At 53.9% G+C, this 26,829-nt stretch overlaps 2 protein-coding genes and 1 long non-coding RNA gene across 4 annotated transcripts; 2 read left to right on the top strand and 1 right to left on the bottom strand.

Moving 5' to 3' along the window:
- Positions 1–288: 288 nt before the first annotated feature.
- Positions 289–4,913, bottom strand: CCN5 (cellular communication network factor 5). Of its 2 annotated transcripts, XM_052683939.1 has the most exons (5): positions 4,780–4,913; positions 2,900–3,107; positions 2,207–2,449; positions 1,903–2,081; positions 289–1,752 (listed from the first exon to the last, which is right to left on the bottom strand). In XM_052683939.1, exons 1-5 carry the CDS (start codon positions 4,837–4,839, stop codon positions 1,744–1,746), a joined length of 699 nt encoding a protein of 232 aa, XP_052539899.1. In that variant the 5' UTR covers positions 4,840–4,913; the 3' UTR covers positions 289–1,743. The 2 variants fall into 2 exon arrangements, with proteins under 2 accessions (XP_052539899.1, XP_052539898.1); XM_052683938.1 differs by having other exon boundaries at positions 289–2,081.
- On the top strand, positions 1,931–7,891 carry LOC128081045 (uncharacterized). Its single transcript, XR_008206957.1, has 3 exons — positions 1,931–2,064; positions 5,709–5,837; positions 6,957–7,891. It is a non-coding gene; the product is annotated as an uncharacterized LOC128081045 (long non-coding RNA).
- Positions 7,892–13,876: 5,985 nt separating this feature from the next.
- On the top strand, positions 13,877–26,372 carry ADA (adenosine deaminase). The gene is made up of 11 exons (XM_052683715.1): positions 13,877–14,006; positions 18,057–18,118; positions 19,573–19,695; positions 19,775–19,918; positions 21,058–21,173; positions 22,621–22,739; positions 23,138–23,209; positions 23,322–23,423; positions 23,572–23,639; positions 23,751–23,880; positions 24,883–26,372. Exons 1-11 carry the CDS (start codon positions 13,971–13,973, stop codon positions 24,982–24,984), a joined length of 1,074 nt encoding a protein of 357 aa, XP_052539675.1. The 5' UTR covers positions 13,877–13,970; the 3' UTR covers positions 24,985–26,372.
- The last annotated feature ends 457 nt before the right edge of the window (positions 26,373–26,829 follow it).

Below are 26,829 nucleotides of genomic sequence, written 5' to 3'. Positions count from 1 at the left end.
CTACAGGGCTTCCTGTAACCGTCTGTGGGTGTGCAGCGCTTATCTGACACCTCCCAGCACCCGCAGAGCCCGGTGCTGGGGCTGCAGGAAGCACTTATTGCCCAGGTAGCACAGCTTAAGGGAGCACCTGAATCGTGAGGGTCAGTTTCCCTCTGTTCTTTAGGGAAAAGTAATTCTGATTTGTTTGGAGTCATTAACTCATTATTTAGGTGTTTTCTGCTGAGTGAATCACAGCTTTCCCCCTTTCCCTCCCCCCCCCCCAAAAAAAAACAAAAAACGCCCAAGAGGTGCATTGAGTCATTTGTGTTTGAGATACAGATTGCAGGTTGCTGCTGGAAAAGTGACCTTTAGGATTTCACCAGCAGCGTGGGGTGGCTGGGATGGGCTGAGCCAGCACAGGGGGCCACATCTCAGCACACAGAAAACCGAATTGCCTTTAACCCAGGGTATTTGGTAATGTGGTTGTGCCTTAGCCATGTCAGCAGAGGAACACTGTGAGTTTTAAAGTCTCTGAGCTTCACACCACTGCTGTTTTTGGCACAGCCACTGCAGAGGCAGAAAACCGATGGTGTCGAGTCCCTCGTGCTGCGTGCTGCCTGCTGGGGGCTCCTGCATCCCCTCCATCCCACTAAATGAATGGTTGATGTCAGTAAATAATTCTCTTTGTAAACAGCGTGCATGAGCAGCAAGGCTCTTTTTTCTTTTTTTCTTTTTTACTTTTTTTCTTTTTTCTCCTTTATTTTTTCCCCCGAAGAGGTGACAACACCCTTCAACACTGATTTATTTCCGGCGCTTGCTGGAGCTGCTGGGCTCTGCTGCTGGCGGTGCTGCAATCACGTTCACAATGCTTTGATTGCAGGGGTGCAAAGCCAAGATGCGCGGTCTCGCCTGCTCTGCTCGCCGCCCTTCTCGCCCTGCTCTGCACATCGCTGCGAGGCCGTTAGAGGGCATTTGGGTTTCGTTTCTGAGCAGCCCTTAAGGGTTCACTGCCGCTCGGCTCTCCTGTGCAGCTCCGCACGCTGGAGCAGCCCCAGCCCGTTGGGCTCATCGCTGCTGTTTGTTTTCCCGTCTCCTGCCTTTCTGCTGGCCTTAGTTTTTGGGGTATGCGCTTGGATGCGGGGCGGTATGTCTGGTGCCTCCTCCGTCTGAGCTGCTCGCCTGCCAGAGCCCTGCCAAACCGCCGGGCTTTGAAGAGCAGGCGGCCAGGCGGAGCAGGGAGCTGTTTGTCCTGGAGGGATGTGAGGAAGGTAAATGGGAGCTGCCGCCAGGAAAACACCTCTGCCGGTGTCCGGGTGTGGTGGGGCAGCGAGCCCCATCCCCAGCGTGGGGGGGCAAGGGGCATCCCAATAGTGGTCTAATTCTGCAGAGCAGAGCTGTGTATGCGGTGCTGGGCACAGCAGCGTCACTCAGCCCTTTCCAAAAGCCTCTCCGATCCGGGAAAGGACCACCTCCCTTTTTCTCAGGTGGGTTTGTGCTTGGCAGGATTTCCCCATCTCATACAACAGGGTGCTGCTGCACAGCAACCCAACCCGGGGCAGCAGAGTACACAGGCGTGTTGTAGGGATCTTGTTCTCTATTTCCACCCTCTTCTGCAGCTGAAGTCCATCGGTTCTCAACCAGATTCCCGAGGGACGTGTCTTCCATCTCCTCCAAAACCACCGTGTCACGGATGTGTGCCAGCCTCAGTCCCGGAACATTGGCTGCGGGACACAACCAGGGTGGGCGCAGCTGCAAACGCCCTCCTCATCCCCTCTGGAAAAGCAAAGCGGAGCGATGTGGGGACAGTGGATGCTGGAGGACTCACGGCTGGGGGGCTGACGGGGCGTGCACGGGCTGTTGGCTGGGATGTCCCATTCCCTCTCCAAGCTGCTGCCTGGAGGTGTCGGCATCACCATCGCTTACCACAGGGGATGCCGCCGGCAGAGCCGGGCAGGGCCTGAGCACGCAGAGCCGCCGCTGTGTCTCCAGGCGGCAGTAGCGGTTCTGGTTGGAGATGCGGGTGGAGAAGCCCACGCCGCAGGTGGCCGAGCAGACGCTCCACTCGGTGCCCCACGGCTGGCAGAGGTACGGCACTGCGGGGGCTGGATGGAAACAGAGGAGGGGAAGTGGGATTGGAGCCCAGTGCCGCCTTACCTGCCCTGTGCCACGGAGAGAGGGGCAGTGAGGGGGCCCCTGTTGGGGCTCACCACCTCGTCCCACCTCCTACCTGCCCCAGTGCTCTGCCGCTCTCCGGCCTCGCAGACCCACTCAGGGCAGCACTTCCCTGGGATGTCCACACGCCGTGGGTAGGGGCAGTCTGGGGTGGGCAGGCGGACGTCCTCCTGGCAGAGCGGGACGCAGGTGAAGCCCCCGTCCAGGCAGCGGCACTGCAGCTTGCAGCTGGGCTGGAACACCTCCCCGTCACGGTACAGCCGCCCATTCACCTCACAGCCCTCCTCGTCGTCTTCGACTGCAACGACAGTGGGGAGCCACCGGGGCAAGGGGAGGGACAGAGTGGGGGTGGCAGAGGGGATAGCTGGTGGTGACTGGGGGCTGCCAGGAGGAGGGGGAACTGGATGGTCGCAAGGGCATAGGGAGGCATGAGGTGATGTGTCGCCCAACCTCCCCCTCCCTGCCTCCTACATCATGAGGAGGTGACAAACCCACTGCTCTCTCTCCAACCCTGTCCATAGCTCTCAAGGCTTTCAGACTTGAAAATATCCCTCTGTTATTTCCCTGCAGCTCTCTATCCTCTCTATCCCCTCTATCCCCTATGCCCATCCCACTCAAACCACCCCCAAAAACCTGGCCAGCGACTGGCATTAGAATTGGCAGGAGCAGCAACTCAGCCCTGCAGCCATCTGTGTGCATCTTCCTCGGCAGAGCAGCTCTCAGAGCCACGTCCAGCTGTGGTGCTCACAGTTGCAGGTGCCTCCTGTCCCCGAGCTGTAGTCACAGATGAGCCCCTGGCTGCGGTCGCAGACATGCAGGAAGTCGCAGGGCTCTCCCAGGCGCCGAGCGCAGATCCTGCAGCAGCCACAGCCATCCAGGACCAGGGGGGACCCGCGTGGGCAGCGGGGCAGCACGTGGGAGCAGTAGCACGGCCGTCGGCACAGCTGGCAGCACACCTGGGGGTACAAAGCATCGCGGGTTTGACACAGCTGATGGCTTTGGTTGCACTGGGATGGCCTCTGGAAGTCATCCTTGGTTGGGTGGAGATAGATGTTGGCTCTGCCCATCCATGGGGACACGGCAGTGCTGCTGGGAAAGCTGCCGTCTTCTTAGGGAGTGACTGCACAGCACGATGGGCTCCCATGGAAACCAGGAGAACCAGGAATACCCTGCAAGATGGGGGCTGACATGCACCACTGCTGCGAGTGCAGGAGGAGGTAGGGCTGGGAAGTGAGCATCCACACACTGAGGCTCATCAGGTGCTGTTTGCAGCCCCCATGGCAGTTGGTGCACAGTTGGGGATGCAGCTTCCCAGGACCTACGTACACATAGTGAGGGCATTGCTCCTCCCCAGCCCCTCGCTGTGAGCACATCTCATTTGTGCCAAGAAATGGGACAACACATTTGCAGGGGAGAACTGAAGCCTGATGAGGCTCACTGCTGTTCTCTGTGCTGCGGCTGCCTCCTCCCCTACCCTGCCTGCAGCAGCCCCTGCCAACCCGTACCCCAAGGCAGTGTGCTGTGCCTGCAGGAGTTCCCCCTGGTGGGCAGCAGTGTGTCTGTGGCTGTTCTGCACACACCATTACCCTGGCACATCTGACAAGGGCGGCTGCTGGGGCTGCTGCATGTTGGATCGGAAGCCAAACGTTTTGGATCTGCAGTTTGCCTGTGCTGCCCTGCACAATGCGGGTATGCGTGCAACCCTGCCAGGATGTGAGAGGTGAAATCTATCCAAAATGGGCTGGGCAGTCTCTGCCTTGTTCTGGTCCTCTCAATGAGCAGCACTGCTGCTGTTGCAGAAGGCAGGGGGACCATTAGAGACCAGGGCACTGGTGGTGTTTGCCATGTTTGGACTGGGGGCAGAGGACAGCTGGTGGCTCTCCAGAGCTCACTGAGGTCTCCTGGCCAGGAGCTGCTCATCAGTCATAACTCACCCAGGAGCCAAGTGCATTTTTCATCTTTCAGGTTTCTATTACAGACTGATGTTTTAGAAGGATTTGCCCATCCAGCAATCTATTAGATGGCTATTAATCCGTTTCCCCATGCTCCCTGCAATTAACTTGTCATTAGATGGCAATGTGTCTCCTGTTGGAGATCTTAAGTGCCCAGGAAAGCAGTCAAACAGGCACGAGGCTGTTCTGATGTCCCTGCTTGCAGTCTGGCTTGGGATTCGAGCACCAATTACAAGAATTTGGAACTGACATACCCCAACATTTTTCAGAACTCTGCACAGGGAGCTGTGTCATGCAGAATCCAAGAGAGAAAAAAAATCAAACCCCTGGAACAATCCCAATCTATTGGATGGTTTGCATGAGCGTCCTGGAATGGGGGAGAGCTGAGCAGCCCTGGGGCTGGTGCTCACTGCACAGAGCCTGCAGGAGCTGCAGGATGGCTGCAGGGGCAGGTGAGCAAACAGAGCACATTGCTGCAGCACAGAGGCATTTGGTCCATGAGAGTTAAGACTATGCTGCTTCATTGGAATTCTCTCCCAGGCAGAGCTCTGCAGACATACAGCTGCCTGCCAGCTTTCAGGGCTACAGCAGCACTGCATTCTCCCTACAGTCCCATACTGGGAATCCTGGTGCTGCCCTGAGTGATCCTGAGGACATCCCACGCCCGACTCCTTACCTTGGAGAGGATGCAGAGCAGGGAGAGGATGAGGAGCTGCTTCTCCAGCCGGAGCCTCATGTTTGCAGGCTTTAAAGCCCTGAGTGGGTCCTGCTGGTGTTTATACTCTCCTCGCTCTGATGTCACTCCCAGGCTCCAATATAAACAGGAGTAGGTTTGGACGAGCCTCAAGATTTGCTTTCTTTTTTTTCCAGCCCACATTCCAGCTGACATTTCCACTCCCCTCAAGGTGAGAGCATGCTGTCTGCTGGGAGAGCAAGAGAGGGGAAGGGACAAGGGACACGTCCCCAATGGCAAGGACATGGCAGAGGGGGCTGCCGAGCCTGGGCTGTCAGACAGTGCCAGCACCTCTCTGCTGGGCTGTGAACGGGCAGGGATGGCCTGACATGTTCCCCTGACATCCAGCCTGGGACATTGCCAAGCCTGAGCAGGGCTGGGAACCCAGCCCCATAAGTAACTCTGCCCCAGGGCATGGCTTTGGGACAGGGATATGTCACCCACACTGCATGGAATCCCAAAGCTGAGGGCAGAGTGCTGCCCCTCTGCTGTGTGGGATTCACAGTGTGCAGGAATGGCCAGGTGAGCTCTACAGGTGCTGAAAGGGCTCTTCTTTCCTTGGCTCCTATGGCACAGCAAGAGCAGGAAAGTGAGGTGCAGCCCCCAGTGGGACAGCACATGGGGTTGGATGCACATGGTGTGGATTTGGACTCACCACATCACGCAGGTTCTGCCTTCTGCAGGAGCACGGAGCAGTACTTGAGCAGCTCATCGTGTAGACACTGTTACAACCCTTCTCCTCTGGAGCACATACCCCATCTGTGTTTTGCACCACACGTGTCATTTCATGGCTGGGGATTCATCCCCCAAGTTGTGCTCTGCGGTTCCTATGGCATTACTGTCAGGTTTTTTGTTTCTTTTTTTGTGGTCAGTTGATGCATGGATCTAAATACATCTCCTGGGAAGCTCTACTGTTTCTATAGAAATGAAGGCACCCACTCAGCAAATTGACTTCTTTAGACAGCCGTGTTTCTCCATGCTGTGCCATTGAACACACCATGGTGAGCAGCACCGCCAATCTCTAATTTTTTGCTCCAGTCATCTGTACTCACATCCCTCTGCAATGGCTGCACACCTTGCTCTCCCTCCATCCCTTCCCTTTGCTTAAGCCTCTTCCTTTCCTTACTGACAGCTCAGGACAGCCAGGAGCCCTGAAGTTAAAAGGGCTGCTTATGGCTGCTTCCATCCCTCTGTGGCCACTTCCATCAACTGGGGGACCACCAGCCACGGTGAGGGGCAGCCATGCAGTCCTCTACCTTGAGATCACCACATCCACCCCAAGCCCAGGCGAGGAGAGACGAAAAGTATTTACCATCTGGTGGCCATCCAAGTGACTTGTGAGAAAAGAATTCCGGGCTGCCGTCCAGCTCCTGACAGTCAGGCAGCGGCACCAGAAACCCTCGGCTCCAGCTGGGACCGCTGACCCCTGTGGGCTGCCATGGGGGGCCGGGGCTGAGCGCAGGGGACCCCGCGAGTGGGGCTCTGTGGTGGTGGCCGTCCCACTCACAGCCCCTGTGCCTGCAGAGAAGAAGGAGCTGAGGTTGCACTGGGGAGTCGATGGGCTGTGGCGACTGAGAAAGGGCTCTGTTAGCCAAAATCGTGGAGAATGTCATAATTCAGACTTGAGGGGCTTATCACTGCAACATCCAGCTGCGTTGTGAAGGGCCAGCGCTGCTGCTTAATGGGTATCGCAAAACCTGGGCAGCAATTCAGAGTGACTCCCTGCTGAAGCCCAGATGAGAGCCATCTGTCCCCATAAGTTAAACATTCAGATAACCCAAAGAGTAAGAATTTTGTAAGATGAAGCCTGGAAGCCTCGGGCAGATGAATCTTCCCATTATTATTTGGAAAATAGTGTCAGGAATCATCACGTATCGAGTGTTGTGAGCCTCGGAGAGATTATTTTTGGTATAAAGCATCTCCAAACATGAGCTTCTTTTACAATCTCAGTGGAAGTTTTGTCTCCCAGACAAGACATAAACCCAGACCCTGACCTCATGGGTCCAGACCCTCGGTATTTTCCATGGGGCTAACTCGTGTTTCCTGATCACGTTGCTCATTCTTTTTGTCTATCCCTGTTTTTCTTGTGGTTTAAGGCTGAAATAAGCTTTGTTCTCCAGTCCTTGTCTAGGTGGGGTGTGCTGCAGAGGGTCCCAGCTCCCTTCCCAGTGCTGGACTTCCCAGGCATGCACTTCCCATCAACCAGCTCCTCCTGACCACATCCCCAGCCAAGTCCATAACGGCACAGCTGATACCTTTAGTGTATGTGTGGGATCCAGCTGAGAAAAACAAGCCTCCAGGTCTCACCATGGTTATGAAAGCAGCGATGTCGCCCGGAAAGTATGTACCAGGGAGCAGAGAGCTGCAGTGCCGAAAGGGGTGAGCGGGGGAGGTGGGCACCCGCTCAAATATGACTCAAAATCAGGGGAAATTATTTCTGATGAACGTAATTACTTCGGCTCCAGCCCTGATCAATACGAGGAGATGAAACACTCATAAACCAGCCGAGAATGCGAGCTATGCGCCGTGATTTGTAAAAGATGTTTGGCTCTGGGCTGCTGCTGTCAGGCTGCCTGTGGGGCAGGGACCCGATGGGGAGGCTGCAAACCCACAGCCCCCAGCGAGCATCTCCTGCAAGGTAGGAGAGGAGGTCATCCCACACGGGTCTCAGTGTTCATTAAGAACATGCAGCAGCTGGGCTGGATGGAACGCATGCTCTGATCACAGCAGGAGAGCCACGACAGCTCCTGTAGGATGGGGTTTGGGTGGGCACCCAGCACAGCTGGGCACGGTGCACTGGGTGAGAGGGTCTTTGGGGAGGGGTGTGCAGAAAGGGAGTGTTTGGCCGCTGGGTCTGCATGCGTCATGCAGGGTTGGTGACAGCAGCCAGACCCACAGCTTTGTGCAGCCTGCTTCTGGCCAGGGCTTCTGCTTCTGTTTCAAGCAACCAGAGCCCCAGAGAAGCATCTCAGAAGGCAGTTCTTGGGAGCCAGAGCCCAAAAAGGAGCACAGTCCAACACAGCAGGGGCACACAGCTGCTTTTGCTGAGCCCAGAGAGGGACATCTCCCACGGATACCACTGAGAGCAGTGTTGTGTACTCTTGCCATCACCCACCACCTGGCTGCAGGCTGTTTAAGCTGATTTTGGCTGCAGTTTGTGCCATCTGTACCACATTTCCAACAGTTTCTCTGTCACCTCCCTTGGGCACAGAGCTTCCCTATCCACATGGAGAAATCCCGTTCTCCCCGTGCTGGGGTTTTGCTGGAAAGCACAACCAGCACAGTGTGGTTGGGGTTAGGAGAGCCTGTTTCCCAGCGATGCTGCACGTGGCCCTGCTGAGCTGCGGTCTGCCACGCTGCTGCCACCCAGAGCGAAACACAAATGCTGGGAATGAAACACAAACGCTTCACCGACCGCAGCCCTTGAGCACAAGGCGAGGAGCCCAGCACAGCCAAAGCCAAGGGGAAGCTCTCTGAGCGGCAGGAGCAGGTCCTGAGCCACCTGCCCTCGCCCACGCAGAGCTGAGACCTCCTGGTGTCACCTGCAGTCCCCATCCCGTGGCAGGAGGAGGTGACAGTGATGCTGCGTTGTCATCGTGCTCACCCTTGGGGCACCTTTGAGGTGGCACTTGGACGTGGCCAAGCCCTCACTGCCCGCTCATCCTCAAGAGCCAGGGGCACCTGCTCTGAGCCGCATTCCCCAGCTACAGCCCTCCCGTCCCGGAGCACGGCCCGTCTGCGTGCTGCTCCTGGCAACATCTGCAAGGAAATAGCTGAAGGTATTGAGAGGGGAGGCAGGAAACGCTCTGCATTTTTTTTCTAAATATAATGACACTGATGCTGTTTGCAGTGGTTAAAAATAGCCGCCCAGAGAACCTGCCTTTTTCCTGTTTGCTTTGAGCTCTCACTTTCTGCGTTCTGAGGAGCTGTGTGAAAATAAACCCAGCAGAGACAATCTCAGCAGCATGCAAAGCCAAAGCAGGCGGCCACGTTCAGCACCACCAAATGCACACAGCCCAATGGGTCTGAGCTCGCTTGGGCTGCGCTGGGACACCCTGAGCTCAAGGAACAGCCATGGGAGCAGGCTCCTGCTGCTGCAGGTGCTGAGATGAGAAGCTGTGTGCTCATTTTTCAGCATGGCAGAACGAGGTGTGCGTGTCCTGGTGGGAGCTCTGCCTGATTTATGGCAGGTGCTGCTCCAGGTGCCTTGGGAGAGGCCTGGCAGAGGATAAGTGAGCATGTGCAGGGATGGACTGTGGTGAAGAAAGTGTGGTGTTGTAGGAGGGCTGCCTGGAATGCACTGCAGCCGAGAGCGGGGGATGAAGGACTGTGTCAGCCCTGTGTGCATTCCTCTGCCCTCCTCACTCCGTTCCCAAATGCCATTGGGGTTGGCGTGAGGCAGATGAGCAGTGGGTGGGAGCATTGTTGGCACTGTGCTGGCAGAAGTTGGCATTGCCATAAAGCAGAGGTCAACATCACCATACAGGAGAAGCAGACATCACCATATGGCAGACCCTGAAACTGCCATACTGCAAAGGCTGGCATTGCCATGCAGTGACAGCCCTTGTTGTTCTTCCCAGAGCTCTGAGTCAGCAATACGGTGTTTAAAATACCACTGGGCTGTTATGAGTCACAGTCTGGGCCACTTTTGTGTCACAGAGCCAGTTCTCCTGCAGACCCACACTTTAACCTGACACAACGTGGTTTTGCCAGCTGTCCCCCACCAAGCAGTTTCCCCAAGCACCCTTCCCCCAGCAGATGCTTTCCTGGGGTCTCACAGAGGGCTCTGGCCATACTTCTGCGGTCTGCTCAAGCCCCGAACTCGCAGAGGCACAGGATCCCGTCCCGCCGACCTGCACCCCCCGCGGTGCTACCTTCTGGAGGAGCCCCCAGCCCCAACCTCCGCACGGCCGCAGCCCGACCCGGCACCCCTCAGATCGCAGCGGTGACCCCGCACCGCGCGGCCTCTGCCTCCCCCTGGCGGCGGCGCCGGGCCGGGGACGCGGCGCGGTGCCGGCGGGTTCGGAGCCGGGACACGCGGGGACGCAGCTTGCCCCGCTCGCCCAGCGCGCTGCCGGGCGTTCATCTTTTCTCCTAAGAAAAGCCCTTCTGCTGCCACTGGGGAGAAACTTCTTCTAGCCAGGCATGCATCACGCCCGGGGAATGGCTGGAATCGAAGCCAGCTTTGGTAGAGACAGCTGTCTACAAATTGAAGCTGTTTTCTTCCCAATAATCTGTTTTCAATTTCTTGGGCAGCCCTTCGAGCCAAGAACAGAACAAAACAAGAGCTCCAGGAGATCCTATAGAATATTAATTGGGCCAGAGCCCTGGATTAGGTGGATTAAAGCGTCTCCAGCAGTTTCCAGCTCCGCACAGCAAGGATTGGTTTCTCTCAGACATTCCTTGCTGCGGCAGGAGGCCGTGCCCGTCTGTGTGGGGCAGCAGCCAGGCAGCCCCCGGTGCCCCCCAGCACTGTTCCCATCTTGACCTGGCTATGGGGTAATGGGAACACCTGGCTGCTTCACTACTGCTTCTCCCCTCCACCCTTCTGCCTTTCTCTCCATTCCTGCTATTTCTCCTTCACTGTGCAATAGTCCTTAGAGTAGAAGAGATGATCTCCACATCTCCAACATTCTCTGGGGAAGCTCCTGGCACAGCAGAGCACATTGACTGGGGACCCCCAGCCCCATGGACACCCAACCCAGCTGGCTTCTGGGGCTGACAGCATCAGGATGGTGGAAGAATCCATGCAACCCCAGGTTTGCTCAGAAGGACACAGTGCTACAAGTGTGAGAGCTCAGAGGACACTAATTACCAGCCCCACCTGGGGAATGGCTGGAATTATTACTAATTCCAGAAAGAACTAATTACCTGCCCACACACCTGGCCCAGGAGCTCTATTTAAGCACAGCCCAGAAGCTCAGGCACCTTTTGGGCTGCATTAGGGAGTGCAAAACTCCAGCTAGGCTATACCTGGCCAGGGGGACCTTGAGAGGGACCTTGAGCCAGACCCTGTCTGCTGCCTTCCAGGTATGGTACCATCCTGCCCCTCACTATAGCCCTGCAGGCTGAGCTCCTGGTGCAAAGAGGGACCTATCACAGTAGTACAGCCTTATGATCTTGCTTGAATCCAGCTGCCATCTCTGGGTTGGGGCATGGAGGCAGCTGTGTGAACTGAGATTAGGTATAGGTGTGCTGGGAGGAACTGGGAGTCCCTTCAGTTCTGGCATTACCAGTGCCTAAGGCAGAGGGCTGGGTCGGAGCCTGTGCTAAGGGGATAAGGCAGCACTGCCCGCGATGTGGTTCAGGTACAATGGTGCTCACCTCTTCTGTGCTGCAGGACCCCCGAGGCAGCGCCTTGTCCCAAATAACGCTGCGATGTAGGACTGAGAGGTCAGTTACAGCCCGTACAAAAGCTGACCCAGGTGTGTGTGTGAGGGGAGGTCAGCCCCCAGAAGGCTCTCCCTGGGCACCTGGGGAGGGGTTGGAAGGGCAGCGGCAGGGCTCCGTGCTGGGACTGCGTCCCGCTGAGCTGCGGTACTGAGGAGCGTCGGAAGAGGGCAATGTTCGGCCGCTGTGCTCCGCTCAGTCCCAGGCAAAGGGGCTCTGGGAAGGTTGCATTCAACAAGAGCAGTTTTTTTTTTCTCCTTTTTCACTTTTTTGGCTGTTGCAGCGAGGGAGGAGATGCGCGGCGCTGACCTTGCAGCCTTGCCGAGAGGAGCTGTGCTCGGGTTAATTCTGCTCTCTCGCAGCCCGGGGCAGCGTCCGGCCGAGCGCTGCAATCCACTTACCGGGGCTGGGAGGGCAGCTCGGGGCGACACGTGCGGGTCCCTTCCGGCCCGAGCAGAGCTGTGCTGCGGGCGATGCCGGCTGTGTGAGCGCTCCTGGCCGCGTCCCGCTTCTCTTGTGACAGTCGGGGCAGGAAGGGAGCGGTGTGTGTCTGAATCGGGCTCCTCCTGGTGCGGGCACCACCGTTCTGGGTTCTGCTCCACGTGGAGGAGGCAGCCCAGCACCCACCCGAGATTTCTGGCCCTGGTGCATGGTGACCTCTCATCATCCCAAAGCTGCGGGTGGGAAGGGGCTCTGCTCTCTGCCAGGGGCTCAGTGCCGACGGGGTGGGTTCTGTAGGCGTTTCTTGGGTTGAAGCACTGCCAGTTCCAAACTGCTGCTCTTCTCCCCAGCACAAAACACTGGCTCTGCTTCTCTACCTTTTCTTTGCATTACTGCCATCCTGGGGTGGCCTTTCTGCTCCAAATGCCCGTAGCAGGTTGCAGTACCTCAGGGTGGCCTGATGCTCAGTACAAGCTGGTTTGGTTTTACTGTCCCTAATCCCATTAGGGGATGAGCTTGCAGCAGCCCACGCAGCTCTGCAGGAGGCTGCAGCCCAGGACGTGACTGTGTGCCCTGTGCTGCGCTGGCCTTGCTGTCACTCAGCTGGGCATGCATCGGGTGTCCCCTGTTTCTGCTATGGGAAGCTGCAACCTGCTCGAGGACAGCATCGTCTGCACCCCAGAGCCACTACTGGGAAACAAAGAAGGGATTCCAGCAGGGGGGCTGGGGTGGGCTCACCCTGGGGCAGGGGTTTTCCTGAATCAGCATTGCTAGTCCTTCACTGACACAATTTACACACTTTTCCTCCTTTGGCTGCTTGCAATGGGCTGCAGTGTGATGCGTATTATTCACGCAAGTGTGAAAATGTAGGGTTTGGTTTTGTTTTGGAAAATCTAAGCCCAGCACCAGTGTGTGTTGCAGTATGGCAGAGCCAATGAGGTCTGAGGCCCCGAGTAGTCATTGATGGGGATCTCCCAGGTCCCTGTCTGTGTCTCTCCCATTTCCCAGGTGGGAAACTGCTGTGAGGACATCAATAGGGAAACATTTATTTCGTATCAACTATACAGATTTGCCTGGCTGCGCAGCAGTGAGGATGGATAAAGGGGGTCAGGGTGAGGTCAGTCACTCAGCTCACACCTCGTGTGGAGGGCTCTCACACAGCCGGGTGCTGCTGACAGCAGCTGCTGGTGGCTCTCCTGGAAAGAGCTGAGTCAGCAGAGGCAGGCATTAATCAGCGGGGTGAAACCCACACCTCCTGCAGCACTCCGTGCTTCAGCTCTGTTCGCCTCCTTGACCTTGGCTAACAGCTTTTCTCCTGGCCTCTTCTGCCTTGTAATTTCTCTTAAGCTCAGCAGAGGCTGTGGTGACGGTGAGCAAGGTTGTGCCTTCAGGAGGCCATGAGAGAGCACTGTGCTTTGCTTGGGGACCATCTGTGCTGCAGATGCTTTTGGAACAGAAATCAGACCTCTGAGCATGCAATGCTCCAAACGCACAAGATATTTAAAAACACAAAACAAAAAAACCCAAACCCACAACAGTAGTACAGAGGTGAAGTTGCCCATGGGAGCTCAGCAGGACAGTGCCATTTCACCCCCCGCTGCCAGTCTGTACATCCCAGCTGTGTCTGCAGGCTTCCAGCTGGATCAGGCTGTTGCAGACAGTCGGAGCAGCGCTGAGCTCTGTGCCTTCCCCCAGGCACTGACCCTGGTGCAAATACAGTTGGGCAGTGCGAGAGAAGTCCGTTTTCGTCCACTTGTGGTAGCACTTACACCTGCAGCCCTAGGTGCTCTCTCTGCTTACACCCCAATACAGGCAATAGGGATGTTTTACACTGATACAACGGTTTTGTTTGAGGTCCCTTGAGGTCTGGGGTGTGGAGAGGGGGTGCAGAGTGGATCCGTGGCACTCGATTTAGGAGACCCTGCATCACCATGCCTGCACCGGTACCAGGGCACATCACAGCAGGGAGCGGCGCCACCTCGCAGGTGCGCTGTTAGCTCAGTGGCTGCAGCCAAGGGGTGCTGCGGTGGCTGCCTGCTCGGCCTCCCGACCCAAACCATTCTACCGTACGGTGCTGGAGGCGGGGGGAGCGTGGATTTCTCCTCCGTGTGCCTCGAGTGCTGCGTGCGTCACCTCGCGGAGGGGAAGGCAGGAGGCAAAGCGCGAAGCGCGGCTAAAAGTAACGAAGCAGCCCCCGGCTGCGCCCTCCCTGCCGGCGGGGCGGGGCGGGACGGGGCGGAGCGGAGCGGAGCGGCGTGGAGGCGAGCGGCGGCTGCAGGAACGGTTGGGGCTGCGGGAGCGGAATGGAGCGGGGAGTGCGAGTCTTCGGGGAGCCCAAGGTGAGGCGGTGCCGGGCTGCGAGCCGGGCTGTGCCGCGTGTCCGCCGGCTTTGTGCGCCGTGCGTTGCGCTGGGAGACGGGCGCTGTGCCGTGCGGGGTCAGGCGGCCCCGGAGCACCTCAAGGCACGACCTGCGGCTGCCCCGCCGTTCCCCTGCAGAGCCGCTCCTCTGGGCAGCGACGTGCTGGCAGCCCGGGGAGGTACGGCCCGGGAGGTGGGAGGCCTGTGCAGGAGCTCTGCTTGTATTTCCTTCTTTTCTCTCTGAAATATGTCTTTTTACGTGAGATGATGTCTTAGTGACTAGGATCGAAGGCTGCTCCGCTGTTTTGTTCTCCTTGTTTGCCGTGTAAATGCGTTGCAGATAGGCTCATTGAGTAACATACCTGTTGGAGGTGAGAGGGAAGAGGATAAGGCAGGTGTGCTCAGCAGTAACCACCTCCTGAGTGCTTTCTCTGCAGGGAATTTGCTCATGGGCTGTCGGAAATGCTGACAGCTGGTAGTGGCTAAAGCCTCGTTAAGGCTGCTCCAGTTCTAGGAGGTGTTGGCACTTCATCAACTCCACTAAAGGCAAAAACTATTAGCTAACCCCAGTGATTTCACGGTTTTGGCTGAAAGAAGCAAGTTAAGTTCTCCTTTCAGTTGTGTTTCTCCCTGCTTGCTCCATACAGGCAGTGGGATGCAGAAGAGAGGGAGCAGAGAGGCCCTGCACCGTGTGTGCAGAGAATCAGCTTTGTTGTGTGGATGTCAGTGGGATTTCATGAGTCAGGCAGTCTCTTTCAGCCCCGCCAACCTGCTCACGTGAGGTCTAAAGGCAGTCAATGGGCCCTGCTCACCTCTATTCATCCCTCAGGACCCTATGCCATTGGGAACTGTCACTTTTGTGCTTTAGGGACGTTTCTGGCACCCAGAGCAGCTTTGAGCCAGACCACGTGCTTCTCTGGACTGTGCTGACTGCTGGCCGCTGTGGGGCTGAGCTTTGCCCCCTGCTTACTGTGGGCCATAAAGAGCAGTAAAGGCTTGCATGGAATGGGAAGCATGGGTATTTCTTGCAGCCTGTCACCTGGGTCTAAGTCCACTGCGTTTCTCATTTGGAGACTCAAACCGACATCTTAAGGTGGTGGCAGATCTGTCTGCCAACGGCACCTCTGGGTTTCATGGGGTGTGAGGGCAAGGCTGCATCCCAGGTGCCTTGCATCCCTTGAGCAGCCTCAGCTGGTGCTCCTGACAGGAGCTGTGTGGGCACACAGTGACACGTGTGGCTCAGCTCATGGCAGCACGCTGTCATAAATCCAGTGCTGGGGAAGCAGGGAAGCACGGCCTGTTCTTTTTGCAGAGGCTGGCATTCACCTTATCTCCTGAGGAATGGTGATCTCAGCATTTTTCTGCCTTATGCTTTGACCTGTTATGGCTGTGCTTATGCAGTTATTGAAATCAATGAAGTGGGCCTCAGATTATCATCTTTTAATGTGTTGATAAATAACCCTGGGCAGTCACTGTTGAGGTTTTAAAACGTTGCAACTTGTGCTTAGATAATCTATAAATGTCTGCTAGAAATGGGAAAGGTAAGCTTAGTGGTCCTTCTACTGTAGCCTCAGGGCTGTGCAGCTCCAGCACTGAACTCCTGTTGCTGACTGCTTGGTGGATCAGTAACAGTCATCATAAGGAAAGGATGGGCACCTCAGATGTAAGCTCCCTCAAGTGCACTCGTGTGGACGTTGCCTTTATGCCGCAGAGCAGCCAGTAGATCTGTCACGGCCCGCTAGGCACTGTTGTGTGTCTGCAGCCAAAAGCACTGAGTGACTCGTGAGCCTCTTCCTCCTCTCATCACGAAAGTGTAAATAATCAGACTTGGAACAGATTTGTTTGCAGTTTGCATTGGAGTTTATTTTCAAATCTCACCAAGTTTCAAAGAAAATACTGCAGTGTTTTCAAAGGGAGAGGCCAAACCAGAGCCCTTAACACTTCTCTTTGTTTAGCTTAAAGCTGAACCATCTTGCTGCCCTCTGCTCTAGCACATTATGTGCTGTTGTTGATCTAATTTTTTCTTATTTTTGCATAGAAACAGCAAACAGTGCTCTAACAGCCTCTGTTCTGGGGGCACCCGTGGATTGGGGCATCTCATGTTCCTGGAGCTTATCTGGGCTTTGGGTCACTCTGCTGCCAAACTTGGGGGTTGTTAAGTTGCTGTAGTCCTGGGCTGAGCATGGTTGGTCAGTAAGCCCAGGTTCTTCCAAACAAAGCTGGGATTCACTGAGGTGGGATCCACACACGTGGATCTGTGTCAGGGCTGCTGCTTGCTTGCAACCTCACGCGAACTCTTTCATCTTTATCTGGGTACTTTCCTTGACTTAAAGCAAGGTCACGTTACCCACTTCTATCTGGGAAAGCCTTAGGCTTTGTTTGCCCAAAACAAACACAGAAGAAAGGAGCTGCAGTGGAGCTCTGCAGCCTCCTACAGACCTGCAAACTGCAGGGTTGGTGAAGGAGGCAGCGGAGATGCATGATGTGAGAAGCCTCATGCTGTGCTGTTTGAGCTGCCTGCATCAGCAGCAGGAGGATTGCATGCACAGTGCTGAGGGTGCTTTCAGTTGAATGGAAATGTGGTGTTGGGATGGCGGGGAGCATCTGAGGGATGTGTGGGGTAGGTTCAGCTTGCTGGGTCAGGGTGAGCAAGTCCCAGGCTGCAACTCTACCAGGAGGTCATGGGGGCTGTTGAAAACCTCAAAGAATGGAGCTCACGTGGTGTTGAAATTGCATTCAGAGCTCAGGAGTGGAAAACGTGCCAGCTGTCCACATCTGGTGATGCAGATCATGTCCATCATGCATTCCTTTATCTGATGCTTTCCAGGATTAGTCCTTGCAAACAGCATTGCGAAACTCAGGGCAGGGGGAAAGATCAGATTGTGCCCTTTGGAAATCTCCATCTCCGTAGGGCTCATGTCAGGTAGGAGAGGTAACAGCCATATCTCTGTTGGTGGGGCTGTGACCCCTGGCTGGCTGCAGTGCAGGATCACCCCCCACTGGTTAAGCAGATGTTTACCAGATGTTTGTGGCCCACACCTGGCTGGCATAGGTGAGACAGTCTCTCCCTGGGTGTTTTAGTATATGTGGTGTCTCACATCATCCACATTGGAAAGACCTGAAGTGAGCAAAGCTGGTCTGGAGGCTCTCCTTCCCAACAGCTGCTTTGTGCTTTGGAGTCTTCCTTTGGTACACAAATATTTGTTATATGGCTATTCTGTTGCTTAAAAACAAACAGTTCTAGAAACACCATGATCTAGCTGAACAATTTTACAGCTAACATTTTCCTTCTCAGCTCAACTTCCAAATTGCATTCACTGTGTTCCTCCAAAGCTCCAGCTGCCTATCTGGAAAAGCTCATTTTCCCTTCTCTGTGAGTCTTCTTCCAAAACATGATCTCACAGGGACCTGAGTTACTGTCCCATTTCTTTTGAGTTTAAATGAATCATCTTATTTTGAAGTCAGCTTGCGAGCGCTATGCGGCAGCTCTTGTACTTCTTTGTGCAGCACCTTCTGCTTTGGGACTCCGTGTGTAGCTTTACAAAGCCTACATGCTTTGGTAACGCCAAATAATTAAGATCGTATCTGGAGCAGTTTCTTGGAAGCAGAGTCCAACTTCTTGGGTTATGACTCTTGTATCAAGTTGACTGATGCTTGTTTGAGGGTTGTTTTTTCAACCTTCCAAGCCACACAAGCTAAGTACAGATAAGGCAGTTCCTGAAAAAATGCTTTACGTTACTGAAAAACACAACAAGTTTCTAAATTGCTGTTGCTTAATCTAACATTGATGAGTGCCAAATCTATTAAATCTGGATGTGCATCAGGAATAAGAAAATACTTGGACAATACTTTGGCTATCAAAACTGAACTTCTTAACAGTGATGTTCTTCAAATGTTTTTTTGCATTTGGTTTTTGTGACTTGGTCCCTGTATCAGCAGCATTCATACCCATGTTAGCACTGCATGCCCATCTTAAGGCCTTACTGCAGCTCCAGGAGTAGCTCCCTGATGTCTCTTTGTGTTACTGCAGGTAGAGCTTCACATCCATCTGGATGGAGCCATTCGGCCAGAAACAATCTTACACTTTGGCAAGTGAGTATCTGGGGGAGGAAGGCTCCAGGTGATGGCTTGGCTTTGGGAAGCTGGTGGGCTTTGAATAATTGGGGTGAGGACCTGGCTCTGCAGCTGTAGGCAGAAGGAACTGAAGACTTCCTCCAGCTATGATCACTGACAGCGTGAACAAACATGAGCAGATAATCACAGATTAAGGATGTGGCAAGCTGAAAGATTTCAGGAAGCAGCTCTTAAGCACAGCTCCATTAATTTGGGGAGGAAGTAGTTTTTCAGAAATTTGGCTTAACATCGGTTCCAAAGCCAGAGGGCTGGCGCCAGCAGCCTTGTGCTACGGAGCGTCCCCAGGTGCCATCGCTGGAGCGGGACAGCCTTGCTCAGGGCTGTGCAGGGAGAACTCCCAGGGCAGGCAGGGAGGAGCTGAGCCAGAGCTGCCAGCAGTGTGGAAAGGGCACTGCGGGGAGGAAAGCCGATGCCTTGGCGGCGATGAGCGTCCCGTCCCCGCTGAGTGCCAGCAGCTTAATCTGCGTCGACTGCATCTGAAGGCTGAGCGTGGGGCTGGTTTCCTGCCTGCCTCAGTGGGGAAGTGAGCAGCGTGTGCTCGGCCCTGCAGCAGTGCCGGTGGGGCTGCTTTCCTGTGGGGTGGCTGCTGGCAGCAGGCTGCTAGAGCTGTCACCGCTGCCTTGTCTCTATTAGCAGAGAAACGTCCGTCAGTCTGCTGTAATTCATCCTGACAGTGCTGGGAAGGAAAGAGGATTAAATACAAATGTCTGGTTATTATTCTTGACTTAGGCTGGCATTTGTGGGTAGGTGACAGTGCGTGGATGGGGAATCCTGCCTGGAGGCGTGCGGTGTCCCCGGCTCTTGGCGTGCTGGCACCTGGGGACCTGTCCCTGTGTGGTGCTGGAGGAGGACAGGCATGGGCACCTCGTCTGCTTAGGGGAGCTGGGGGGGTGAGAGCTGCCGGCGCCACCTCGTGCTCCTGCGTGGGGTGTCCTGTGGGTGCTGTGATATGGGGCTGAGGAATGGGCTCACTCACAGCAGAGCCTGTGTGTTTGGTGTGGTCCCAAGCCTTGTGATCCTCCCTGATTGCTCAGGCTTTGGAGTCTCTGTGAGAAATGACTTTTCTAAGGAAGTTTGGTAATTCTGCTTCTGGAACTGGGAGGTGCCAAAAAATAATCCCAAGCTCCTTCAGTTGAGCTGACACGGAAGCCTGCGCTGTGCCCTGGCTCTGCTTCCAGAGGATTGCTGTGGGCTTGTAACTCCAAGTGCCTGTGTTTTCTCATGCCTTGGGTTGCCATGCTCCTTTCAGAGGTCTAGGGCCACATCTGCTTTGGAAGGACAGTGTGTGCCGTATCTCTTCTGGGAAGAAACAGCGGCTAGCTCTGCCAGCTCGAGACGTGCTTGCTGTACAGAACAGGCTGATTGAAAATGTGATAACCTTCCCCATCAGTAAAATGTGGCTTCATTTCCAGGAAAAGAGGGGTTCCTCTCCCTGGCAGCACCGTTGATGACCTCATGAAGCACGTCAGCTACAAAGCACCGCTATCGCTTAAACTATTTCTAGAGAAATTTAAACACTACATGCCCGCCATTGCGTGAGTACCCACTTTGGTGGGATCCCTCTGGGCTCCCTCGTGGTGGTAGGGGTGATGGATCCCGTTGCTGTCCTTGCAGGGGGGACCGCGAGGCAGTGCGGAGGATCGCATATGAGCTGGTGGAGACGAAGGCGAAGGAAGGCGTCATCTACGTGGAGGTGCGGTACAGCCCTCACCTGCTGGCCAACTGCCGCGTGGAGCCCATCCCCTGGGGACAGGCCGAGTGAGTGACTCCTCCATCCCATCCCATCCCATCCCATCCCATCCCATCCCATCCCATCCCATCCCATCCCATCCCATCCCATCCCACAGGGCTGGAGCCCAGACAGGAGTGTTTGGTTGCAGACAGCTCACCTTACCTACCCCATGCTCCTTTCTCCTTAGGCAGAGTGTTGCAACTCAGGGGGATGCGAAGACTAATGATTATTTTTTTTTCAGAACCTGCTGCAGCAAGTTAATTAGTAAGATTTCATCATGACTTTTAATGTAATTGCATTTTTAATTGTAAATGCTCCCACTGTGCTCCCTGGCTGGCACAGCTCAGCTCCCAGCACCAAGGAGCCAGCATCCATGCAGGTTGGGCAGTGCATCTGTCACCCGAGTCCTCCCGTTCCTCCAGTGCAACCGGCTCTGGCACTCCTCCTAGCACCATTCATGGTGTTTTTCCTCTTTTCATACCTCGGCGTGCTGTCATGCTTGAGTGTGCCTTGCTGCAGGCACTTAGTTCTGCATGTGTGAAGCAGTTGTGCTTGAGCTTTTGGCTGAAGCTGTTCTCCACGTGAGGGGAAGCAGGGCTCATGAAGGGGCTGCCTGCTTGCAAAGTGTAAATTGGAGCTGGGAGAGGCAGCATTGCCAGGGCTGGTGATCTCCTGGTCCCTTGTCTCAGTGTCACATGTGCTCTAATACATGTCTAAAGAAATCAGGGCTTGGTGGCCCCTTGCGGAACATGTTGCAGTGGCTTTTTCTGGGACAAAAAAGGTGCTGACTGAAGTCTGGCTTTACCCTTGTACAGATCACTGGCCAAAATGCAGCTCAGCTGGGTAGGAGGGACCCCGCGGGCCTGTTGTACAGGGGTATTAAGGCACCTAGTGCTGCAAAAGTGCCCCAGTGGGATTGGCAATCCTGTTCCTTGTCACTTTGCTAAATTGTATTAGATGTCTCTACGGTTTTATGCCTGACATCTTGTAAATGAGGGTGTGGTGTGGGTGTAAATGTGCTTGTTTGCTTGGGGGATCTGTTTTGTGCTGTTGGATGTTGCTACGAGCAGGATCTGGGAGGCCTTGCTCTGCTCACTGTGGGTCTCTGCAGCTCCTGCCCACCCGCAGCACTCCCCAGCCTCTCACCATCTCTTCTTCCCCACAGGGGAGACCTCACTCCGGAGGAAGTTGTTAACCTCGTAAATCAGGGACTGCAGGATGGAGAAAGGGATTTCCACATCAAAGCCAGGTCTATTCTATGCTGCATGCGCCATATGCCAAGTAATGTATTGCAGCTCACCCGCTGCTCTGCTCCCCTCCCCTGACGCGTGGCGCGGCACACATCCCCTGGGTTCAGGTCCCTGCAGAAATGTGGCCCTAGGTGTGATGTGGGACTACACGTGCTGAGAATGAGCTGTTTTCCCTCTGTCAGGGCCCTCTGCTCCTGTAAAGGCTCTGCTGATTGTGAAAATGGAGCAGATCAGGAGACCTAGCTGAAGTCTTCTGGGGGCCAAAAGCCAACAACAGGACCTGCAGGCCGCTAACTTGCTGCTGGTTTTAAATGGAACGACATGTAGAACAGACTTAAGCTCCAAACACTGAGGGTTTTTCCCAAAATTGGCAGTTGTAACCTTATTCAGTAGTAGAGTTTTGTTGGGCTGCTGAGTTCCATGAACATCTTCACCATGGGAGAAGTGCAGCTGGAGCAAGTTGCATGGCCATAGCTGTCTGACACTGAAACTTTGCTGTGAAAGTCTTCAGATCCTTACTACATTTTTCATCAGGTTTAATAGGATGAACATTTTTGCTAACAAAAATATGGCTAATTTGTGCCTGAAAATATGGAAAATTAAATTCCTGGAAAAGGGAAGATTTGAGGGTGGCTTTTTTCTCTTTGCTCAATGAACCCAAAGCAAAAATTTGAAACTGAAACCATTGGGCTTCTGATTTCTAGGAAGAAAGGCTGCTAAAACGGGAAGCTGTAAGCTGTGTGCAAGGTGTCTGCAGCTGCAGTACTGCAGGGTGAGGGCAGCACATGCATCATGTGTATGCATAGCAGCAAGAGTTCCTCTTGGAAACAGCTGAGTCTGCATTTTAATGCATGCGCTACCTGAAAGGGTGGTGTCAGGGCACAATGTTTTCCCTTTGAAGCCCCTTGGGACTTAGGAATTGCTGGGAGAGGCAGAAATGTCAGCTAGAGATAGTGCATACTGAAGTTGTTAATAAAATAACGGCTCAAACCTGATGAGTTTGAAAGCAGTGATAAAAGATGATGAATTTGCACCAATTTTCTTATGTGTTGATGTGACTTCAGGACTGTAGGTGCACAGCAGGTGCCTATTAATAATTAACACTGGAGTTTATCTCTTGTTTCTTGGCCCTCTTGTTAAGGGTAGGTGCAGTATCAGCTAATAGATGAATTTCCTTTTCAAGAGAGTATACCGTGTCTTGGTCAGAGATAACTCTCGAGGACACGTTGGCCATTTGTTGCTGTTTCCCACTGATACCAAAAAGATAAAACTGCCAAAGGTTGGTTTGCCAGGAGGCTTTGCAGCTGCTTTCCATCATCATGTCTGGAGGAGCTGTGCAGCGGGGCAGGATTGCTGCTGTGCAGAGGTGCAGCCCAACCTGAACTATCCCATGACACCACATGTCCCATGGTTAGAAAACGCTCAAGGTGCGATTCATACAAAAACTTTCTCCTGAATACTGGTACTGCCTTGTCCAGGTTGGTCTCCAGAGGTGGTAGAGCTGTGCAAGAAGTATCAAAACAACTCCGTGGTGGCCATAGACCTGGCTGGGGATGAGATGCTGAAGGCTTCTTCTGATCATAAGAAGGCTTACGAGGTTTGTGGAATAAGCTTCTTTAAAACAACGATAAGAAAACACCCACAGGGTTATTCCTGGCTGACGGACATGCAGCACTTTATTCAGACCACAAACAACTGGGAGAGCTTAAAAATTAATTGCAGCTGTTAAAAATATTTTGTTTAACAGTGGCACTGTTCCCATGTTTATATCCCAGTGGTTCTCAGCAGATGGGGGGCTGGAGCTCAGTGAAACAGCTGGGCTGCCATCACTGCCTGCCCCTGCCCCGAAGCTTTAAGTGCCCATGGGATGAAAAATCCTGCTGCTGGTGGTGTTACCACTGACATTCTGTGAGCCTGTGGTTACCAGCCTCGGGGCTGTGCACATGGGACCTTCCCTCAGGGTCAGACCCAAGCGTTGCCTCCCTCGCCTTGCAGGAAGCAGAGCGATGCGGCATCCATCGCACCGTCCACGCTGGGGAAGCCGGGCCGGCTGCCATGATCAAGGAGGTAGGAGGGGTGCGGGGTGGAAGCCCCATGGCTGGCCCCATAGGAAGCCCAAGTGGTTTCCATGTCGGCGTTGCCGTGCTCGCGGGCTGCAGCTGCTCTCCCTGCTCCCCAGGCCGTGTACCTCCTGAAGGCTGAGCGCATCGGCCACGGCTACCACGTGCTGGAGGACCCCGAGCTGTACAGGGAGCTGCTGAGAACCAGAATGCACTTTGAGGTGAGGCCTCGGCGCTGCAGAGTGGGAGGTGGGAGTGCCTGGGCAAGGCCCTGCGCTGCTTTGCCTGCACGCAGCTATCTGCCCGCGCAGTTGCGGTTCAGGTCTGCATGGCTGATCCTGCTTTATTGTCTTGAACGCCCACAACCAGGTCTGCCCCTGGTCCAGCTATCTGACTGGAGCATGTCTTCCGGACTTCAGGAAACACCCAGTAGTACAGTAAGGCTTACAAATAATGCGTAATCTTAAAGTCCCCACCCAGCTGTGACTGCTTCGAGTGCTGCACTGCAGCAAGGCTCTTCCTGCTGTTCTGAACCAATTCCCTTACAGGTTTAAGAAGGATCAAGCTAATTATTCTATCAACACCGATGACCCCCTCATCTTCAATTCCACCATTGACAAGGATTACAGCATAATGAAGGAGTACATGGACTTCACTGAGGAGGATTTCAAGAGAGTGGTGAGTTGACCTCGACTGATGCTCTGCAGGAGTCCTGGTGAAGCCCAGAGACATCAGCTTTTTTTTTCTTCATAAACCAAGAGTTTTCAATGGAAAATCCTGCAGGGCTACATGCAGCATGGAAGCTGGAGGCATCGCATGGATGATGCCTTGGGCTGTGTTTGGTGGCAATAGTCCAGGAAGGTCTGCCAAGCAGATCTGAGCAGTAGGAAGGAAGGGACCTTTTGCTTTTTTACATCAGTTTGGAATTGTAGGGAGGTTATTTCAAAGCCTGCCCTAAAAGTTACTAAGATTCAGCATCTACAAAAGTGCTTGCAGTTTTTGCACTTGCAAACTAAACAGAAAACAAAATGACTCCTGGTTTGGTGTGCGGTCACTTGTGTCTTATAACCAGAAAACTGGTTTTTTTTCATTGATTTTTTTCCAATTACTTCCCCGAGGTAGAAAGACAGGTAGGTGTTGGGAGTCTGGCTTATCTGCATATCAAAGGGAGCTATGCTCATGACTCCCACCTCCTGTCTGCAAGGATATTTGCTTGGAAGCAGGAAATCCAGGGTGCACTGAAGGACAGCTTGGAGCTGGGATCCCTGGATGCCAGCTGTCCTTTCCTGCCCTTGCAGAAGCCAAACAAAAGAAATATCCCTGCATGAGGCCGGCCAGCAGGTGACATTGTGCAGCCAGGCTGTCACACAGCATGCATCAAGCTGCCACCACCAGCTGGGCTGGCACAAAGAGAAGCCGTAGTGTAGGATATGCTCTTTAGACCTGTTCCTACAAACTCCAGAGTATTTAAGGACCCCCTCCTTGTGCCTGCTGCATTCCTTTTGGGATTGCTGCTAGTGGGAGAGACAGAGCAGCTGCCCTGGGAAATGAGTCTGTGGAAATGCATCTTGGAGTAGAAGCTTCACCTTCCCTCAGCCTGGTTGGAGATATTAGGATATGTACAACCACATCTCTGGTGTGTCTTAACATCTCCCTTCTGTTCTCCATCTGCCTTCCCAGAACATCAATGCAGCTCAGTCCAGCTTCTTACCTGAGAAAGAAAAGCAGGAGCTTCTTAATACGCTGTATGAAGCCTATGGGATGGTGCCTGCCACCTCGTGATGCCTCCTGAGAGCCAGCGTGGAGCACTGGCCCCTTCCTCGTGTGTGCTTGGCTCTGCTCTGCTGGGGAGCAGCAGGAGGAGGTGCCAGGGGTCAGTGTCCTCTATTGGCACCCAGTGTTAACCCTTACCGCGCCAAGCACAATCAGGCTCCTATCATACACACCACTTATCACCTCCATGAACTGTCTCCCAAATGGACATCCAGCTTCCTCTTGCCGTTGAGCACGCAGACTCAAACTCCTCCCTTCCTCTGCTGCTTCTGCCCCGTCAATGAGAGCAGAAGGAGGTCCCCTGCCATGCCTTAACCCTTTTCTGCAGTACAGGAATAACCACTCCTGCCTGTGACTGTGGCCAGGATTAATCTTCACCTTTCTTGGGAAAAGGTGTGCCACAGAGGAAGCATGCGAGCACTTTGGAAGCAGAGGATTTCTTCCCACTCATGCAGATAGGGAGGTTTGGCTACAGCGAGGTTTACCTGTGGTTAGGCTTGTGCTAACAAGAATAGGACAAGAACAAGCTGGGAACTGGTGCACAAGTCTGAAGGTTTTCTGGTGGTTTTTTTTGTTGTTGTTGTTTAAGAAAGCCTTTTTGTCATCCTCCCTCAGCCAAGGAGTTCTGTGTCTCAGGCCTTACAGTGTCTGCCACAGAAGCGCACACCCTGTGCTCCAGCTGTGCTCATACTTGCATAGGAAGTTGGAACACTTTTACCATTTTGGGCCAAAATCTGCCTTCTGGGATTTTCCCCAGTTGTGTACTCACCCTGGGGAATTCCTGTGAACTACATTTTGCTCTTCTTGTATCTTTGTTTAGAACCTTACAAAAATTGTGCTTGATTGCCTGCTTTAGCCATTCTGTGCTCTTTCTGACTTGCCGTAATCTTTAGGCACTGTTAAAACTCAATGAGTAAATGGATAAGCTTGGGCCCAATATCAAATACTGTCTCAGGTTCTATCTGAATTGCTTCTCTCACTTCACCACAGCACTGGCTAGAAATCAGATCTTCATTTTGGTGGAGAATTTATGAGGAAATATGCACCAAAATTCCTAAGCCATTTTACATTACATTACAGTATTCTTGGCTAATATGCAATGGAGCCATGCGTCCAGAGGAGAGACCATAATTTTCCAACAGTCAGCATCTTGATGCACCTGAGGAGGGAGTGTGATGTGTGGCATGATTTAGGTGGCTATAAAGATGCGTGCTCCAAAGATACTACACCAAAAAGTTGCCTTTGGCAGAGGGCTGTGGTGGTCATGTATAGCATCTGCCTCGCTCTCAGCCAGCAGCACCTGAGTGCTGGGAATGTTTCCATTCTTTCTAGGCTTTCATATTTGTCTTCTCAGTGAAGTACTCATCTCTGAAATACATGGTGCATATCTACAAATAGGAGAGAGTGGATTTCTTACTTTTATAAAGAAAATGATAAATCATTATATTTAAGAATGTTGCTGTTAGAACCAAGCTTTTTTTGGACCAAGCAAGGAGAGCTATAAATGGAGCTTAAAGCCCAAATTATACCGTCAGCCAAGACAGGAGCTACCTGCTGGTTTGCCCCAAGGGTAGAAGGGGGTAGGCTCTTGGCACCGCCTGGGAACAGAGCTGTAATAGTATCCTGGCAGCTTCCTTGGTGCCAAGGAAGCAGATGAAGCCTCCGCCAGGCTGCCAAGTCCTTGTTCCTGTGTAGGTCGCTGTCTCATCCATTTCTGTCCTGACCCTGTGGCCACTGCTTCTTGGAGACCCGGGGGCAATTCGCCCTCTGTCTGGCAGCAACTTCTCTGCTTATTTATGGGGTTGTTTGCTCTGACAGATCCCAAACGTGTGTTCAGTTCTTTCCAAGGTTGTG

Source organism: Tympanuchus pallidicinctus, unplaced genomic scaffold (assembly GCF_026119805.1).
Source record: "Tympanuchus pallidicinctus isolate F22 unplaced genomic scaffold, pur_lepc_1.0 scaffold20, whole genome shotgun sequence".
Taxonomy (NCBI): Eukaryota; Metazoa; Chordata; class Aves; order Galliformes; family Phasianidae; genus Tympanuchus; species Tympanuchus pallidicinctus.
Note: the sequence above shows the minus strand (reverse complement) of the source record. Positions and strands in the feature narration are given on the sequence as shown.

Bases quoted from the DNA above. Each gene is read 5' to 3' on its own strand.
- CCN5 (XM_052683938.1), bottom strand. From the start codon at position 4,839: ATGAGGCTCCGGCTGGAGAAGCAGCTCCTCATCCTCTCCCTGCTCTGC. The intron at 2,450-2,899 runs GTGAGCACCACA...CTGTCGTTGCAG, and splicing joins GACAGGAGGCACCTGCAACT to TCGAAGACGACGAGGAGGGC. The intron at 2,082-2,206 runs GTAGGAGGTGGG...GTTTCCATCCAG, and splicing joins GCGGCAGAGCACTGGGGCAG to CCCCCGCAGTGCCGTACCTC.
- ADA (XM_052683715.1), top strand. From the start codon at position 13,971: ATGGAGCGGGGAGTGCGAGTCTTCGGGGAGCCCAAG. The intron at 23,210-23,321 runs GTAGGAGGGGTG...CCTGCTCCCCAG, and splicing joins CGGCTGCCATGATCAAGGAG to GCCGTGTACCTCCTGAAGGC. The intron at 23,424-23,571 runs GTGAGGCCTCGG...GCCCACAACCAG, and splicing joins GAACCAGAATGCACTTTGAG to GTCTGCCCCTGGTCCAGCTA.